The sequence below is a fragment of the Dipodomys merriami genome, unplaced genomic scaffold (genome assembly GCF_024711535.1).
Source record: "Dipodomys merriami isolate MVZ:Mamm:240054 unplaced genomic scaffold, mDipMer1.0.p SCAF_13, whole genome shotgun sequence".
Taxonomy (NCBI): domain Eukaryota; kingdom Metazoa; phylum Chordata; class Mammalia; order Rodentia; family Heteromyidae; genus Dipodomys; species Dipodomys merriami.
In genome coordinates, this window is record NW_027202604.1 from 41,741,353 (window position 1) to 41,758,771 (window position 17,419).

The 17,419-nt window shown below is 56.9% G+C and overlaps 1 protein-coding gene across 6 annotated transcripts in view; it reads right to left on the reverse strand.

Annotated features, from left to right (window-relative positions):
* The window catches only part of LOC138824871 (monoglyceride lipase), a 76,904-nt gene extending 62,593 nt beyond the window's left edge, over window positions 1–14,311 (reverse strand). For 2 of the 6 annotated variants that reach the window (XM_070019285.1, XM_070019278.1), the window contains exons 1-2: window positions 12,920–13,001; window positions 12,502–12,646 (exon numbers count right to left, since the gene is read on the reverse strand). In XM_070019285.1, the coding sequence (XP_069875386.1) occupies window positions 12,502–12,646; window positions 12,920–12,929 (155 nt within the window). In that variant the 5' untranslated portion in view covers window positions 12,930–13,001. Of the gene's footprint in view, window positions 1–12,501; window positions 12,647–12,750; window positions 12,773–12,919; window positions 13,337–13,479; window positions 13,583–14,245 lie in introns of those variants that run through there. The other 4 variants (XM_070019282.1, XM_070019281.1, XM_070019284.1 and 1 more) reach the window with 4 other exon arrangements.
* Between the last annotated feature and the right edge of the window lie 3,108 nt (window positions 14,312–17,419).

Genomic DNA, 17,419 nt, shown 5'->3' on the forward strand with positions numbered 1-17,419 from the left:
CTCTGGTTGGCAGACTCTGTAAGGGACAAGGAGAGAGAAGACAATCTCTCTTGACCTTTGAAGACTTTTGAAGAGAGAACAACACAAGAACATTGAAAGATGTCTTCTGCTCACACTCTGGTTCACTCCTTCCTCGGCTCCAGCATCTACCCTTCTAATCTATCAGTCTCCTACCTGCCTGGTGCCCCAGGCTGGCAACTTTTCCACATAGACCGATTCTCTGCACTGTGGTGGTAAATGCTGCCACACCTACTAGCTCATGCAACTGTTCGCTCAGCCCTGTAGGGCTCGATTCAAGGGGTCACACAGCCTGACCTTGACTTGTTACCTCACAGCGCCTCTTGAAGCGGGGCCCATGTCTAGTTTACCTCCCTTCATGGCCCTAAGCCTCTTCCCAGAAATTGCTGGGGGGAAAAAAATCTCACTCATACAAGGTATGAGAATCAGTCACTGTGGCTTGGTGGCAAGGAGGGGAGCATTTAAAGTGCAAAAAGCTAAGCCTGGCACAGGATCAGCCCCTGAGCAGGAGGGTCGACACCACTAATGCAGGGGGTGGAAGCAGCCGTGGTCTCAGGTTTGGGGCCTACTGATGGAAAAGGAGATGGGTACTGGGGAGACAGCTGGCCAATTCCTGCTCAGCACCCACTGTTCCCAGCACCACACAGGGCTTCTACTCAGGCTGAGACACAGGGCTACAACCCACCCTGGTCCTCTCAAGCCCTGGATGCCTTCTGGCGCCCTCTGAGCTGTAAGCAGTCACCCCACGCCCACTCCCCTCCATCAGAACACAGACAGAGGCTGAGATGCATGGTTGTGGATTTTCTCCTATCAGTCCGTCTAGAGGCAGGACTGGTATAGACTCTCAGCCCTTCCCCCGACTCTGCTGCGCACCCATGGTCATCCTGGGAATGCCTGTGTGTCTGGCTGTCCGAGACCAGCAAGGCAGGCGCTGCACTGCACGTGTATGACTCCCGTCAAAAACAGAGAGTATGTGCATGTCTTGGAACCACATGGAAACTTGTCTCAGTCATCATGAAGTCCTATAGCCAGCAGTGGTTGCAAAGCACATAGAAAAATGGTCTGATCAAGACCAACCATGTGCCTTACCCTAGAGGTGGAAAATCAGCCATGGGAAGGGGAGGGAGATGCCAAAGGGAAGGCATCTACCGACCAGCTCAGGGCGTGCTCTCCATGCAGGCCGACCGACCAGCTCAGGGCGTGCTCTCCATGCAGGCCGGGCGACCAGCTCAGGGCGTGCTCTCCATGCAGGCCGGCCGACCAGCTCAGGGCGTGCTCTCCATGCAGGCCTACTGCAGACACGCTCCCATCCGCTGTCCTTGAGGCAGGTGGCCACCGGGGCAGGGACAGACCAGCACTCTACATGGGCTGGGCATCCGCACAAGCCCACAGAGAAGCACAGATGTCAAGAGGCAGGATGCTCATCCAACTCTAGCGATTCGGCCATATGGAGCCTTGAAGACCTCCCAGTTGCTTTTAAAGTATGAGACTGTAAACAATAACCAGCCTCGTGTGAACCCTGCATCCTTCCCAGGGAGGCCCGGACTCCGTGGCAGGACTCTCTCTGGCTGCCATTCTCCGAAGGGCGCACAGACGGGCAGAGGCTCAGGAGAAGCATCTGCTCCTACCTTGGCCTGAAGACTGCAAGCTCCAAACCTGTCAGAAAGTAAGTTCTGCTTTTTAAGCTGCCTCACCTGTGGAATTTGGTTACAGTGGTCCTAGCAGACAAATACAACGACCATCCAATTCAGGCTCCCAAACTAGACACTCCAATTTCACCTTCTGCCATGCACTTTGCCCTGGTTTCCAAAGAGTTCCTGGCATTTTCAAGGGATACTACGCCCTTTTCACCCTACAGAGCCGGCTGAAAGTTCCCTGAACTTCTTAGCGACCCAAGGCCGAGGCCATGGCCCTCACGGGCAGACTCCTATACAGAGCCCTCTTCAAAATGGTGCAGGGCCATCTCCCTCTGTGTCTCCACATGGAGTGAGACCTGATTCAGACAAGGCGTGAGCTGAACTCAGGCCCGGAATCCAGGCTGTTGGTGGCCCTCCACTGCTGCTCACTTCTAGAAGCTGAGTTTCCCTTTGGAGTAAGTCAGTAGTTGTACCATCCGTCTCACAACAAAACAAGGAAGCAGACACCACCTCCAGATTTTGCCACCTATGCTGACTCAGGGGCAAGGATGGAAAATATCAGCCACCCTGCAGCTCACTCTTGCAGGTATGTTTTTACTGGCACAGTTTTATATCAGAGTTAGGCGACGAAGGCATCCATCATCTCAAGGGTTTTCTGCAAGGAATGCTCTTTTTCTTGGCGTCTTATTCTACAAGGAGATTTTGAGATTTGGGCACTGTTTCCTGCAAAGGAAGTCAGCCCCTCTGAAACACTCTCAACCCCATGATCTGCTCTGTTCCCAAAGCTCCACAGCAGCAGAGACTGCAAATCATCTGACCTGATTCCCCACAGTAAACACCGGGAGCTCCTCTATTCAGGCAAGGAAAATGCTCTGGTCCCTTGTTCTGTACCAGTCACGAAACTCTACAGATGAGCCCTGGAGACGCTTACAGGTTTTTCTACTACCATGAGAGGCAAACATGTCAATGATGTAAAGTATAAAACCTCTGGGAGGGCTGGGAAGGTGGCTCAGTGGTAGAGTGCTTGCCTTGCATGCATGAGGCCCTGGGTTTGATTCCTCAGCACCACATAAGAAAAAAGAAAAAAGCCGGAAGTGGCGCTGTGGCTCAAGTGGTAGAGCGCTAGCCTTGAGCTGAAGAGCTGAGGGACAGCGCCCAGGCCCAGAGTTCAGGCCCCACAACCAGACCAAAAAAAAAAAAAAAAAAAAAAACCCAACCTCTGGGAACTTACTGGAAGGTATTAGAGGTGGTATCTCATGTAAAGTCACTCAAAGGCAAATGCAATAATAAAACTTCAACAATAGTCCAAATTCAGTACAAAGATCTTTGTCTCAGAAGTAGTGCTGTGACTAAAAGTGGTAGAGCACTAGCCTTGAGCAAAAGAGCTCAGGGACAGTGCCAGGCCCTGACTTCAAGCTCTAAGACTGAGAAAAGAGTGTTAGATTTCAAAAATGACCATGAAATTTCCTCTCCCACCCATGCTTCTTGGACATCACATTCTGCCTCCCTGTTTGCTTGGCCTCAGGGACACAGGTGAACCTGATGCAACCAGAGACTTGAAAAGCATCAGAACATACTCCTTCTTGACCTCTGCTATTTGGAGTGTCCCCAGGGCCTCAGCCTGCGGCACCATCACCCCTCCCTCCCTCCCCCTCCCCCCTTCCCCCCCCCCCCAGCCTGTCAGCACCTGTTCTCCAGCAGCCCACCTCAGAAACAGCCAGGGAAATGGCCAGGGCCAGCAAAGAGCTGCTGGACTGAACCTGCACAGACTCCGTAACAGCAATGGGTGGGATGCTGGACACACCCAGGGCTCTGCGGCTGCGGGTCTGGGAAGCGCAGTACAGCACCCACACCCATAGCTCACTCCTGGACACACGGGCATCGCCACACCCCTAGCTATGGAACGTCTGCCTTAGCACGCAGATCTGATCATCAGGTGTGTCTATAAAGGGTATTTGAGTAGCAAAGACAGATAACAGAGTCATGATCACAGTGATCCCATGTGTGCACATTAAAGTAATAAGCAATAAAATTTTAAAAATGCTGGCCAAAATGTAGAAGAAAGGGAAGTTCCACACACTGGTGCAGCCCCGACGGAACACACACAGGGGCTCCTCCAAATACTACGAGGAGACCTCCCATCCCGTCCAGCCCCACCTCTCCTGAGCACAGGTCAAGGGAGGTGAAACGGCGAAACCTGCATTCCCGTGGTAACTGGATAAAATGAACAGTCTCAGCTGTGAACATGAAGGAAACACTATCTTTGCAGCACTGTGGATGGAACCAGAAGACATTAATACGGGAAACAAACCTGGCCCAGAAAGACAAGTGCAGCAGAACCTCCTCAGATGCAGCATTTTAAAGTTAATTTTGTAATGCAGAGAGCACAACAGTCCACCTATAAAGTCCAGGAAAGGCGGAAGAGGAGAGGAGAGGAGCAGGCACCAGAGCACGGTTGGAGAAAAGGATTAAGTTCTGGCACTCTATAGCACAAGGGGTAACTACAGGGCACAACAACAACTTATTCTATATTTTATAAAGAACCACAGGAGAGCCCTGTTCACATAGAGAAACGGTCAGAGCATTGGGAGATGGCAAATGCCAGTCATCCTGACCTGGCCATTCAGCATCACATGCACATATTAAATCATCACACTGTACCCCAGGATACGCACAACTATTATGTGCCAATTAGAACAATGCTAAAAGTACTCAGCAGACACTGCGTGGAAAATGAACTCTGCAGCTGGTGGGCAGGGACAGGAAAGGGAAACAGGGAGAACAAAGAAAGGGGTAACACTGTCCAAAAAGAAATGTACTCATCACCTGACTTACGAAACAGTAACTCCTCTCTTCAACACCTTAATGAAATTATGCTTTTTAAGGCACTCAAAAAAAAAAACCTGACATACATACAATTATATTATAAATACTGGTATGACTTAAACGTGTCAAATTACCTGTGTTTTATTTTACAAAGAACTTCACCAGCAATGACTTGTTCCTGTGGCTTTCTCGTGTAAAGTCAATGAGCCTGTAGCACCCATGGAAGGTTATAGGAAGTGGAAGTGAGACTTGACGGTTGGAAATAGCAAGTCATCTAGGGCAGGGGAGGCAGGGACCCGTGGCTGCTGGAGCAGGCCAAGGCCATTTATAAAACTCATCTGCTCTGTTGCTAGGGCTTAGGGCGGAAGAGGGTGGGACAGGAAGCAACTCTAAAGTAACAGCCACAGAACAGACCTGACCAGGTGAGAGGTCACATTTCCACTGCCTTCCAAGTGCCCAAACCACCCCACACTTCTATTAAACCTGTGGAATCACTCCATGGGAGAGGGGCTCTGTTCCGGTATCTCTCCCCAGTACCTCAGTTCTTCTCCACTGCCCATCATTTTTGTCGCCCACAGACAAGGTTTTCCTGAATGGCTTCCTTCAAAGGCCAACTTAATGCGCAGACAGTGAAACTTCTAAAATGGCTACAGAGGCAGGGCTTTCATGACTAGATGTTTTTCACCTCTAATCCTTTAAAGCCATGAGTAAAGCTGCTTTCACTGAAGGGTACAAAAGAATTACCTGGGTCCATGAATTAACTAAACGCAGGATAGAACTGGGCGTCTCTGCCTCCATGTTGTATCTATGTCCTGTGCCTTGCCAGTCTTCCTTGCAGTTCCTTTGTAACCATCTTGGAACCAGAGGCCTAGGACCCCTGCCAGGTGACAAGTCCCCAGACAACCAATCCTCAGATGTGAACTGGCCAAGTCTGCCATCCGACATCTATGACTTAGGACCAATTATGCATCTCTTTCTCCCCCAGTGCCTCTACTTGTCTGTTTAAACCTTCTCATCTGAAGACGTCTTCCCATGGCATGCCTGTTCCATGCGATGAATCTCTTTCCTCTGCCCTTCTCTACATCTCTTCTACTCGTCGTCAGTTGTGAGGCCTGTTGAACTCTGGGCCTGGGCGCTGTCCCTCAGCTCTTCAGCTCAAGGTGAGCGCTCTACTGCTTCAGCCACAGCACCACTTCCCCGTTTTGTGGTGGTTTATGGGAGATTAGAGTCTCACGGACTTTCCTGCCCAGGTTGGCTTTGAACCTCCATCTTCAGATCTCAGCCTCCTCAGTCACTAGGATTACAGGCGTGAGCCACCAGCACCCCGCTCTTCTTTTCTCTATCCCTCCTTCCTCTTTGTCCTTCCTTTTTGCCCTCATTCTTTGCTTTCTGAAAGTTGATAGGATGATGACCCCCCTCAAGAAACACCTTTACGGGAAAGGTAGGCACGACTGCATGGTCACACAGGAGAACGCCACGGGGGTCCCGTGGGCAGCACTCTCCGCAGAGGAGTGCCTGTCAGACGGAGCGGAGTGTTCGGCCTGGGTGCTGCAACTGGGGGGGGGCACGGGCAGCGCTCTGCAGCCCCCCACGTTCCACTCGCGGGCAGCATGTATCCCCCGCCCCTGCCCCTGCGGAGCAAGGCTGTGAGAAATGACAAACACCTCCCCTCAAAGAGCCCGGGACGACCCGCACAGATGGGGACAAGGGTCATCTTGTCATCCCAGCTGTAAAAATTCGCACCACCAAAGGCTATTTCCTCCGTTTACACAAAGACCAATAGCTTGGTTTGCACCCTTGGACAAAGCATCTGGGATTAAGATTTCAACCTAAAAGGTGCCGATAAATAGACAATGGTGGACAATGGCTGCTATTCAGAGAGCTGCTTATCTCGCTATTTTGTTTCTGAGCTCCACTGCAAAACAAAGCCAGACTTGTATCTGTAGAACATTCTTAGAGCAACTGGAAGAAATTATCCCTTACTGAAGCAGTTGGAAAATCAACTGCCAGAGCCGCGGCAGGCCTCCCCTCTCACCATCAAAAGATCTCTGCTATCCGAGGAGTGGGGGGAAAAAAAGCCCAGAAGAGATGCCCTATTTAAAAGGAAGACAGTCGGCTGTGCTGCGGAAAAGGAAAAAGCCGAGGCAGGAAAATAACAGCTTCCTGAGAGAGAAGGAAACTTTGGGAGATCCTTAAAATAGGCAAAAGAATAGACAGGTGCACAAAGAAGCGCCATCTGATGAAGCTATCTACAGCGGGGTCTGTTTCAGAGCCTTTCCACTCTGAATCCCACGGCGAAGAGACAGGGCGCGTCGTGATTCCTCTCCTCAGGGAACTCATTGGTACCGACGCCTGGGTCCTCCGGGTGATGCTGGACCTGGCTTCAGCCGGGGGCCAGGCTGGCCTGGGGAGCCCAGGCTCTGTCCTCCACCCTGCCCAGGGTTTATTCCAGAGCTGCTCCGATGAATGTCTCAGTGTCTGGGGAAGCATGTGTGCTCCCTGCGGGAGTGCATCTCCTGAACGACGGATACGCTAACGGCGTGTGCTGCTAAGAGGCGCTGTGCCCTGACGTTGGGTGACTCACCTGGGGCTCACCCCTTCCCTTCGCGCCCTCTCTCAGCAAGCATGGTCAACTTCTATCTTCCTCAACGGTTGCCACCGTGCCACCTGCCGCTCTGCTGAGGCCTGGCCTCCCTCACCTGCCACCCCGAGCGGTGCAAGGCGCACCTTCCCAAAGGTGTGACTTGGTCAGAGGCCCCGGGCAAGTGGAAGGAGCTGGTCCAGCCCACGTTGTGCCCGTGCGGCCTGGGGCTTTACGGAGCTCACGCCGGGCTGGCAGGAGCCCCGTGCTGGACCCATGCCACACGGTGGCTCTCCACGTGGCCTCTGACCGTCCCTTCATCCGATAGAGGCCTGTGCCAAGCACGCCCTGCCTGGCAGCCACACGCTTGCACACGAGGGGGCAACAGGAAGCGCGTGCTGAGTGGATGTGCAGAATGAGGCCTGACGAGCAAGGAGAGGCCCCGAGGAGCCCGCGCTGCCCGCTTGCTGGGGGCCTGCGGAGCCAGGGGCAGCCCGGCCCGTCAGCCACGGTAAAGGGGCCTGCTGGTCATTTACCGAAGGAGACCACCAGAAGGTGACTCAGGTGGCCACCAAGTAGCTCAGGAAGATGGCAAGCACAGGCCTTCCAGCCAGGCAACAAGGCAGAGGTGTGGAGACACCATCCAGGTGCGTGAGGCGAGAAGGGCAAGTGGGACTGGACAGGCCTTCCTGCTCCTCTGTGTGCGCAAGGCAGGGGCTGCCTTCACTAAATTGGAACCAATGTATCGCACCGGGGACAAGAGAGCCGGTGAAGAACTGGCCACAACCGCCTAGAAAACAAGAGGAGGGCAGGTGTGGGCTGATCTTTGAGAATGAAGTTTCCAGAAGGCGGAGGGGATGGAAGTCAAGCCCAGGCAGATGGTGACAATTCTTCCTCTCCAGGTTCTAGATCTAGATGGCTGGGAGGGGCCCTGAGCCCTGGAACGGGTGGCAGGGTGGCACCGGAAAGGCCTGGCACGAGGGCGCTGTGGGGCTGGAGGGCAGCGTGCACTGCGTGCGTGCACTGCAGCTGGGGCAGTGTGTGGGAGAAGGATGCTAGCACGCCACGGCCAGTGTTCTAGGAAGTGCCTAGGAAGAGCCAAAGTGACCCAGAAAAAGGGCAGATGGGTGGTCCCGGAACGGAGAGGAGACAGCCCCAGCAGGATTGCAGGCAAAGGCAGAAGTGACAAAGCCTCGCCAGTTCATCCCCGGCCACGCACCCCAATCACAGTCCTGACTCCAAGTCGCCCACAGCAAAGTCCTGACAAGCACACAGGAGCATCCTGCCGGGGCCTGGGGAGCTGGGAGGCCAGAGAGGAGGCTGCTCTGGGGGAGGACACTGGTGCAGGCTGGTAGAAGGAAGACCACAGTGCTGAAGTCTGAAATGAGAAACAAAAAGGCAGAGCCAGGGAGGACTAGCGGACAGGCTTAGGTTTGGGAAGAGCTCAGCAAGTGTGGGGGAGTACAGAACAAAATGCCAAGAGAGATACAAGATAAAGAGGCTTTCTGAGGCCCCGAGACTCAGTTCTCAAGGCCTCTCACCCCCAACCCAGGACACACTGTCTCGGGACAGCACAGGAGACGTGTGCTTCTACAACCGCTGAAGTCAAATACAGGAAGCACAGGGGGCACGAGACTGAAGAACACACCTGTGCTCAACCCACCCACTTGGCACCTGCACGCAGGTGAAGCAAACTGCCTCCTGCCTTGAGCAGCCACCTGGTGGGGGTCGGAGCTGGAGAGTTACCAAGTTCTCCAGCCTTCCGGGTCATACACTTTGGGGGCCTCTAAATCATCAAATCAGTGTTCAGGACGAATTGCTACCCCTACTCCTAGTGCTACTCAACCATTCGCCAGGGGCCAGAGGGACCCTCCCTGCAGCCGTGTGTCCACATCACTCCCAGTTATCCGTTCAAGGCTCCGCTTCAGCGGACAAGGGCCACCTGATAGAATAAACCAGCACTCAGAGTAACCCTGAGCCTCCCAGCTCTAGAGTCCCAGACCCCTGGGCCCCTCGACGCCTGGCAATGACTACACCTGCAGTGGGAGTCCACCTTAAAAAAAAAGAAAAAGAAAAGGGGCTGGGAAGGTGGCTCAGTGGTAGAGCGCTTGCCTTGCATGCCTGAGGCCCTGGGTTCAATTCCTCAGCACCACATAAGCAAAAAAGCAAAAAGCCGGAAGTGACGCTGTGGCTCAAGTGGTAGAGCACTAGCCTTGAGCTGAAGAGCTGAGGGACAGCACCCAGGCCCAGAGTTCAGGCCCCACGACCGGACCCAAAAAAAAAAGAAAAGAAAAAAACCCACAGCATTTGAAGGAGTCCCAGTGTGGAGTCCCGATAAGAGCTGCCAGGGCGTAAGATTGAATATTTGTTTTTAATCTACTTCTTGTTTCACAGATGGAATACAAGATTCTGGAGAACTGATTACTCTTTCTTTTTGCCCTAGGATATGATCTGCACAGGAAAACACAACCCCACGGGTAAAATCTGACAGGCACGGTGGGTGGATTGTCAAGACGAACAAAGCCAGATATTGCTAGCTGGGACATCCAGGTCAAGCCATCGCGGTGGACCTGTTTCCTCCCACAGAGGGCAGCAAGGACACCACCAAAGCTGGTCTCGCAGATCACTGTGAACCCTAACTGAGATCTAGTCTGTGCCAGTCTACTCCAGATCCCAGATCCCTACTTGGTATTCAGTTCAGAAGACATCTACCAGAACTAGTAAAAGTATTTTTTTTTTTTTTTTTGTCGGTCGTGGGGCTTGAACTCTGGGCCTGGGCGCTGTCCCTCAGCTCTTCAGCTCAAGGCGAGTGCTCTACCACTTGAGCTACAGCGCCACTTCCGGTTTTCTGGTGGTTTATTGGAGATAGGAGTCTCACGGTCTCTCCTGCCCGGGCTGGCTTTGAACTGCGATCCTCAGATCTCAGCCTCCTGAGTAGCTAGGATTACAGGCGTGAGCCACCAGCGCTCGGCTGTAAAAGTATTTTTTTAAGGACTGTATATACTGCTGAGTAGGACTGACACACGGAGGTATGAATGCTTTGATCATAATAACCAAACCCAGAAACTCTAGCCTGCTATATTAAACACAGCCTTGTGTTTGTACAGAGAGCAGTGACTACCCAACACGCACTTTCTTCTCCGTGTCTGTCAGTCTGAGGAATTTACATAACTTGTTTCCGGAAAGCAGGCTAGGCCGGTTGGCCAGCGTGCAGCAGAGACTGTGAGTGAGCACCTGCAGCGCCAGTCCTGGCGTCCGGCAAGTTCTGCTGAGGGTGGAATGCTCCAGTATTTCAAGATTCTGGTGCTCCTGGGAGGTCCAGGGAGCAGGGGGCAGCTTGTTGTCCAGAAGATCAACCCAAACCAGAGCCAAGTGACCAAGGCAGGCCCAGCCCTCCCTCCGCCTCAAGGCCTCCTGAGGTCTCAACCACTCTGGGAAAGATGGTAGAGAAGCAGGTGGAGATGAGGTGGGTTCCTGTGGTCCTGACTGGTGGAGCAAGTTCAGCTAGGATCAGTTTCCTTTCTTTCTCTCCCCTCCTGTTCCCTCCTACCCAGCTGGGAGGAGGCAGGATTGTGTGCGGGAGGGGCCCTATTGCAGGGAGCAGAAGGAAAGGGCCTGGGGGAGGAGAGGGCTCAAGTCCAAGATGACCTGAGGTACCTAGCCTCTTCCAGACAGCAAGCTACATGACTCCAGAGGCCACGTGAGGGGCGGCCGGGCAGCCAGCAGCTGCTCTCCTATCAGATCTGGAGACGCTTGTCCAGCAGCTGCCCAACCCTGCGCCCACAGCCCGAACCTCCCTAACACCCCCACTGCTATGGGCCTTCTCCAGAGCCAGCTGGCCCTCTCCTGGCCCAGCAATCATGGGGCTGCACCTATTACTCCAGGGGGCTTCCAGGACCCTGTTCTAGGCAGAGTCAGTTGTAAAATGTTTCCAGACTGCCCTCAAGCCCCTAAGGGAGCTCATCAATCCTGTCTCCAGGAGGCAGGGTGGGTGGTGACAAGGGGCCCGAATCACCGCCATCATGGGATGGCAGTTCGTGAGCGGCAAAGGCTGGTTGTTGGGCTGCTCCCCACGGTACTTCTCCTTCCCTTTTCTCTACCTGCCTTTCTTCTGACCGCAGGGCTCAATCCTGTCCACACCCACAGCAGACACTGACCTCCAAGAGGCAGCTGGCCTTCGTCAACGGAGGTGGGTTACCTCTGCAGAGCAAGAGCAGCCTGGCAGAGAGCCGCTTGTGGGCCACTGGGCGGAGGTTCTGAAAACCACCCACAGTCAGGGCGAGGGCAGCCAACTGGGCCACCCCGCCAGTCCCCCCCCCCCAGGCCTCCAGGCCCTCTTTCTTTTTCTAACTCCAAACTAGGACACCCTCACTACACTGAACCGACAAAGCCCCCCAAGTATGGGCTGGGCATTAAGAATGGACTCCTCTGTATTGCACATGAATCAAATCACTTGCCACATAACACTTTGCTAGAAATTAAACCAGGATGTGACCTCCAGTTAAGCCAGCTCAGTCAGAATTAATGACTAGGTGACACGCATGCACACACACACGCACACCCTTTCCTCTAGAGGAGATCCTGCAGGACTGACGGGATTGCGGTCCATCAGAGAAGACAATCACAAGTCCTCTAGCCACCCCTGAAGTTATAGCTCCAACCCAGGACTCCAAAGTCCTCATATCCACTCTGGGAGTATCCAGCTGCCTGAATCACACACCACCACTGAAGACAAGGGAGGAAGGCCCAGCTCTGAGGGGCCAGGTAAACAGCCCTTGGAAAGGGAAGAGGGCACAGGAAACATTCCCTTGTCACCAGGCCAACTGGTTGCCACAAATAATCTCTTTCCCTGACTGACACCCACAGCAGAATTTTCCTGCTTCGTCCAAGAGCAGCAGAGCAGCGGAGGGCAGCTGTCAGCCTGCCCAAGGCCTATCTCCAACACCAAGGAGGACCGGGCCGTTCATAGGAAAGGGGCCTTCTCACAGCAGCACCCAGACTCCCCGTTCCAAAGCTCAGAATAAAGCAGGAAGAGAGAGCAAGGCCACACACACACACACACACACACACACACACACACACACACACACACACACACACACACACACACACACACACACACACACACACACACACCACATGCAATTTTTGTTTTCCTATGCCTTTCGGGGTCGGGGATTCCTTAATTGTTTGGGCTGATTTTAGGTGAATGCTGGACAAAACTTGTCAGGTGACATTTCTGAAGATCGCCACCCCGTAGAATCCGTATCCCAGTTGTTACCATGAAAAGAGAGCATGTGTGCGTCTTCATTTTACAGCAACCAGTACGGTGCCCGGTGCCCGGCCTCGCTGGCACGGGAAGCAGGGCACGGGGAGGGGGGGAAGGGAAGGGGAGGCGGGCACAGGTGCAGGGCAGCCAGGCAGGCCGTGAGGACTTACTTGGGTGTGCCGACGGGCTTCCAGTACCTGCAAAAGAGGTACTGTCCATCTGCGTTGACCAGGTGGGGCAGGTCCTGGTACGGAACGTTCTGAGGGGTCCGTCTTGGGGAACTTTCCTCTGGCATTCTGGAAGGTCCTTCCAGTCCTGCAAAGAAAGGCGGACACATCCGGTCAGAACGACAGCACGGCTAAGTCTCCTTCGGAGTCCTCGCTGGCCCGCCCGCCCCGCCGTGCGGCTGGGGTGCCCACTTTATTTTCTGGGGGCCTCGCTGCGGCTGCGCCCTCCTTCCCGTCTGCGTTTGCTTAAATCGTGCGGGAACTTCCTCAAGCCTGTTTTGGCCGCGATCGTCAGGAGACGCCGGCCCGGCCCCGTACAAAGCCGCGGCGGCGCGGGGCGGCGCGCGAAGGGGAGACCAACCTGCGTCCATGCCGCCGGGCGGGCCTGCGTGCGGGCGGCGTCCGGCGGCTCCCGCGCCGCGCCGCGCGGGTCTGCGCTCCCGGGCTCCCGGCCGCCCGGCTGGCTCCCTCCCTCCGGGGCGGGGAAGGCGCCGCGCCGCCCCGCCACGGCTCCTGTCATCACTTTCCAAACCCACCGCGGGCGGCGCCGTCCCCGCACCCGCTCCCGCTCCCGGCTCCGCGCTCCCCGCACCCCCGCTCCTGCTCCCTGCACCCCCCGGCTCCCCGGCGGGCACAACGCGGGTTCTCCCCGCAAAGTCGCCCCGCGGCTGCGACAAACTTTGCCTCCCGCCGGGCGCGGGGCTGGCGCGGGGAGCGGAGCCCGGCGGCGGGGAGGGCGGGCGCGGGGCCGCGCGGGGGCCCCCGCGCCCGGCGCGAGGTGGCGTGGCGGGGACGAGCCGCTTTGGGGCCCGGGGCGCGCGCCCGCGCCGGCACGCGCGCACACAGCCGCGCACCCGCACCGGGCGCCCGCGCCGCGCGTGCGGCGACCCCGGCGGGGAGGACGGGGCGGGGCGCGGTTACCGGGGCCTGGAGCGCCGCCGTCGCCTCCCCCGAGCGCTGCGGGTCCGGGTCTGCGGCCGGCCAGGGCGGACGGAGCTGCGCGGCGGGCTGCGCGGCGACTGGGCGCGGCGTCCGCGCCGCCACTTTATCCGCGGGCGGCCGCGCGGCGACGGCGGGCGCGGTGGGTGGGGACGCGCGGGGGGCGGCGCCGGGCCGCGGGTGCCGGCCCCGCGGGGCGGACGGGGACCCGCCACGCGCGCCCGCCCGCCCGGGGCTGTCACGGGGCCCCCGCGCCCCCAGACCCGCGCCCGGCGAGCCCGCCCCCGCGCCCCCAGACCCGCGCCCGGTGAGCCCGCCCCCGCGCCCCCAGACCCGCGCCCGGTGAGCCCGCCCCCGCGCCCGGCGAGCCCGCCCCCGCGCCCCCAGACCCGCGCCCGGTGAGCCCGCCCCCGCGCCCGGTGAGCCCGCCCCCGCGCCCCCAGACCCGCGCCCGGTGAGCCCGCCCCCGCGCCCCCAGACCCGCGCCCGGTGAGCCCGCCCCCGCGCCCGGTGAGCCCGCCCCCGCGCCCCCAGACCCGCGCCCGGTGAGCCCGCCCCCGCGCCCGGTGAGCCCGCCCCCGCGCCCCCAGACCCGCGCCCGGCGAGCCCGCCCGCACGCGCCCGGCCCCACTGACAGCACCGCAGGACCCAGGCCCGCGGCCCCACGCGCGCCGGCGCCCCGCCCTACGCGCCTCCACTGGACGCCCTTGCACGCTGGCCGGGCCCGCACACGCGCGCGCACACTCACCGGGTGCGGACGCTCCCTTCCGCTGCCCTAGCCTGGAGCTGGAAGTCGGGCGGGGGGAGGCGGCCCGGGCGCCGGGGTGGGGCGGGGCGGCTGCCAGACGGGACGGCCTTCCTTCCCCTGCCGGGACACCTGGAAGGCGTCCCTGGGCGGCCGCAGCCGGGGCGCGCACGCCGCCGCCCAAAGGCAGGGCTGGAAGGGGCCGGCTGGGAGGCGCGGGCCGAGGGTCCTCGGGTGTCTGGGGCTGCAGTGGCGCACGCCTGTACCGGGCCCAGGCGGGGAGGAGGCGCAGCACCCGAGTGTGAGTGCTCTTCCCAGCCCACCCGTAGCCCGACCCGGTCAGGAACAATCCAGGGCTACTTGGGGAGCTCGCCTCCAGCACCCAAAGCCAAATCAGGAGCCCTCTGACCGCACGGGCTCTCCGCGCGCGTGCGCCCCCGCAGCCCTGGCCGGCACAGGACCATCCCACGGTAGATGCACACTTTATTTAACCACCTACCCGTGGAAGGATATTGAGGGTTTTTTTCCCCTACTGTGTCCTCATCATCTGGGACAAATGTCCTCGAGTGATGTTTCTGGGCTCATGGAAGTTGCATGCTTAGGGTGTGCGTGTGCGTGTTCAGAGGCCACAAAACAGTGTTTGCTCATGCCCCTTGCACATATGAGCAGTGAGCACTCCAGCTTCCTGATAGTCTTGCCAGCATTTAATGTCCCATTACCCTGTGTGTTTCTGATAGCGGTTCTACCCATATTTGCCAAACAGCTTAGGAGTGTCTTTTTTTTGGTCGGTCGTGGGCCTGAGCTCTGGGCCTGGGCGCTGTCCCTCAGCTCTTCAGCTCAAGGCTAGTGCTCTACCACTTGAGCCATAGCGCCACTTCCGGCTTCTTTCTTTTTGCTTATGTGGTGATGAGGAATCGAACCCAGGGCCTCTGGCATGCAAGGCAAGCGTTCTACCACTGAGCCACCTTCCCAGCCCCACAGAAGACTTTTATTAGAAAGTGCACCTGGCGCTTTATTTTGGCAGGGAGCTCCCTGGGCCACCAAACCCTCACCTCTTAGGTGACACATGATGTAAAGATCTTCAAGAGAAGAGCTGGCTGGCAGAATCTGCTCCTGGGCCTAAGATGAAGAGGCTGGCTGACAACCCAAGGAAAAGTGGCATTTTTCTGCCCACATAAGTGTTCTTACATGAGCTTCAGAGTCTCTCTGAGGCCAGAGGAGAGTAGAAAGTGCTGGGAACTTCTGTGAGGAGAAAGGGTGGGATGGATCTCAGAGGCCTAAGAGAGCCAGGAGTTTGTCTTACGTGAAGTAGCGCCATGAATTCATCTTCTTGCAATGACAGGAGTCTGGGTGGTCAGTTATGCCCCTCCAGGTAGGGAGGAGCGGCGGCTGGGAACAGGGATTGCGTTCAGGGACACAACCAAGACCACGGCTGACCCTGGGGGAAAGAAAGCTGAGCAAAGTCACTAAAGCCGGAGCAGCAGCTGCCCTGAGGAGCAGTGTGCCTGCGGGGGGTCCCTGGCCTGGCACCCACTTCTACCCCCTCAGGGTTGGAGATTGGCGAGGCCTTGTCTGTGGTGTGTGGTGGCTTAGCTCACGCTAAGTCAGGGGTGGCAGCCTGGTGGCTAACACATCAACTCTGACCCAAGAGAAACTGCCTTTCCATCTAAACGTTGTTACCATACATTTTAGAAGCTGGTGATTTCACATGGCAAATCTAGATTCTCAGTTCCTCTGGCGGAAGCCCGCATGTGGGCTTGGGATGTGAGAGGCTGTTGGGTAGCTGGGCTTGTGGATCTGAAACCCTGGAGAGCTCGGGCTGGAGGCAGATTAGGACTCAGTCCAGACATAGCCACTTAGCTGGAGAGACAGCCAGCCGCCTGGGAGATTAGGCAGTGGCATGGCTGGCAGCTGCCGAGTGCCTGGGCTGCAGAAGATTCGGCCTGTATGATGGTTTACAATATCTGAATAGGCAGCCAACAGTGAACGCCCAGGACCTAATCATGTTGGGCTGGATTTCCTCTGAAAGTCCACCAGGCTTGGGCTGCGCCTGGCCACGGCCTGCCCGCTGTTGGGCAGAGACTGCCCCCTTCAGGTAGTGCCGGTCTCTGCCTACCCATCACCTCTGGAAGGGCCAGCCTGCGGTTTTGGTTCATGTCACTGGTTGGTGGTGCCTTCCTGAACTGTAGAACGTAAAAGGAAGGGAGGCGCCGCAGGTTATGGGGGAGGTTGCTGGGAGGGGCAGTGGAGGTCCAGGCGGAGGTGAAGGTCTGAAAGCGGTCTGTCAGTTATGATCACCAATGTCTTCAGCAGGGGTTAGACTGCCCAGGGGAGGTCGACTGGAAGGACAGTGATCCTGGGGAAAACACTGTGAGGAGGAGGAAGAGGAAGAGGAAGAGGAAGAGGAGGAGGAGGAGGAGGAGGACGTGGTGGTGGTAGAGGAGAAGAAAGAGGAAGTGGAGAAGAAGGAGGGAGAGGAGGTGGTAGAGGAGGAGAAGGAGGTGGAAGAGGAGGGGGGAGGGAAGGGAGAGGAGGTGTTAAGGGAGAGGGGGAGAAGGAAGAGGAGGAGGGGGAGGAGGGTATGAAGAAGGTACAGTCTCAGAGACTGCAGCCCCGAGTACGCTTCTAGAGAGAGGCTGTGGCCTGCAGACGTCAGGCACTAGGCCTGGGACCTGTGCCTCAGCTCAGTGACTGACCTTGGGGAGGTCAGCTCATGGGTAAACGGGGCAGACTTAGAAAGTGAGGGGGAACTGACAGAGATGGCAAGTAGAGACGACCATTTACAGCGCACAGGACAGCGCAAGGTCAACAGGCCTCAGAGTCGGGTGCCCTGGGCTCAGATCCTAGCTCAACTAGCCTAGAACCCCATGATCACAGACAGGTGCCCGACTGACTTCTTATGTCTCTATAAAACGAGGATTAATGAATGAAAGACTTGTCTACTTTGTGGCAGAAAATGGAGTGACGTTTGTGGACTATTTAGCATCATGCTGGCACAGGATGAGTTCAGGGTGCGGAAACTATAGTTAGGAAGGAACGAGAAACACTGGTGGGGCCACTAGCTGAGTATTCTGTGTTCTGTGCATTTTAGGGTTAGGAGAAAGGATTTTGAAGGTTTTTACCATAAAGGAGTGATTTGATTTAACCTGAGTGATATGATTTAACCTGATTTAAATA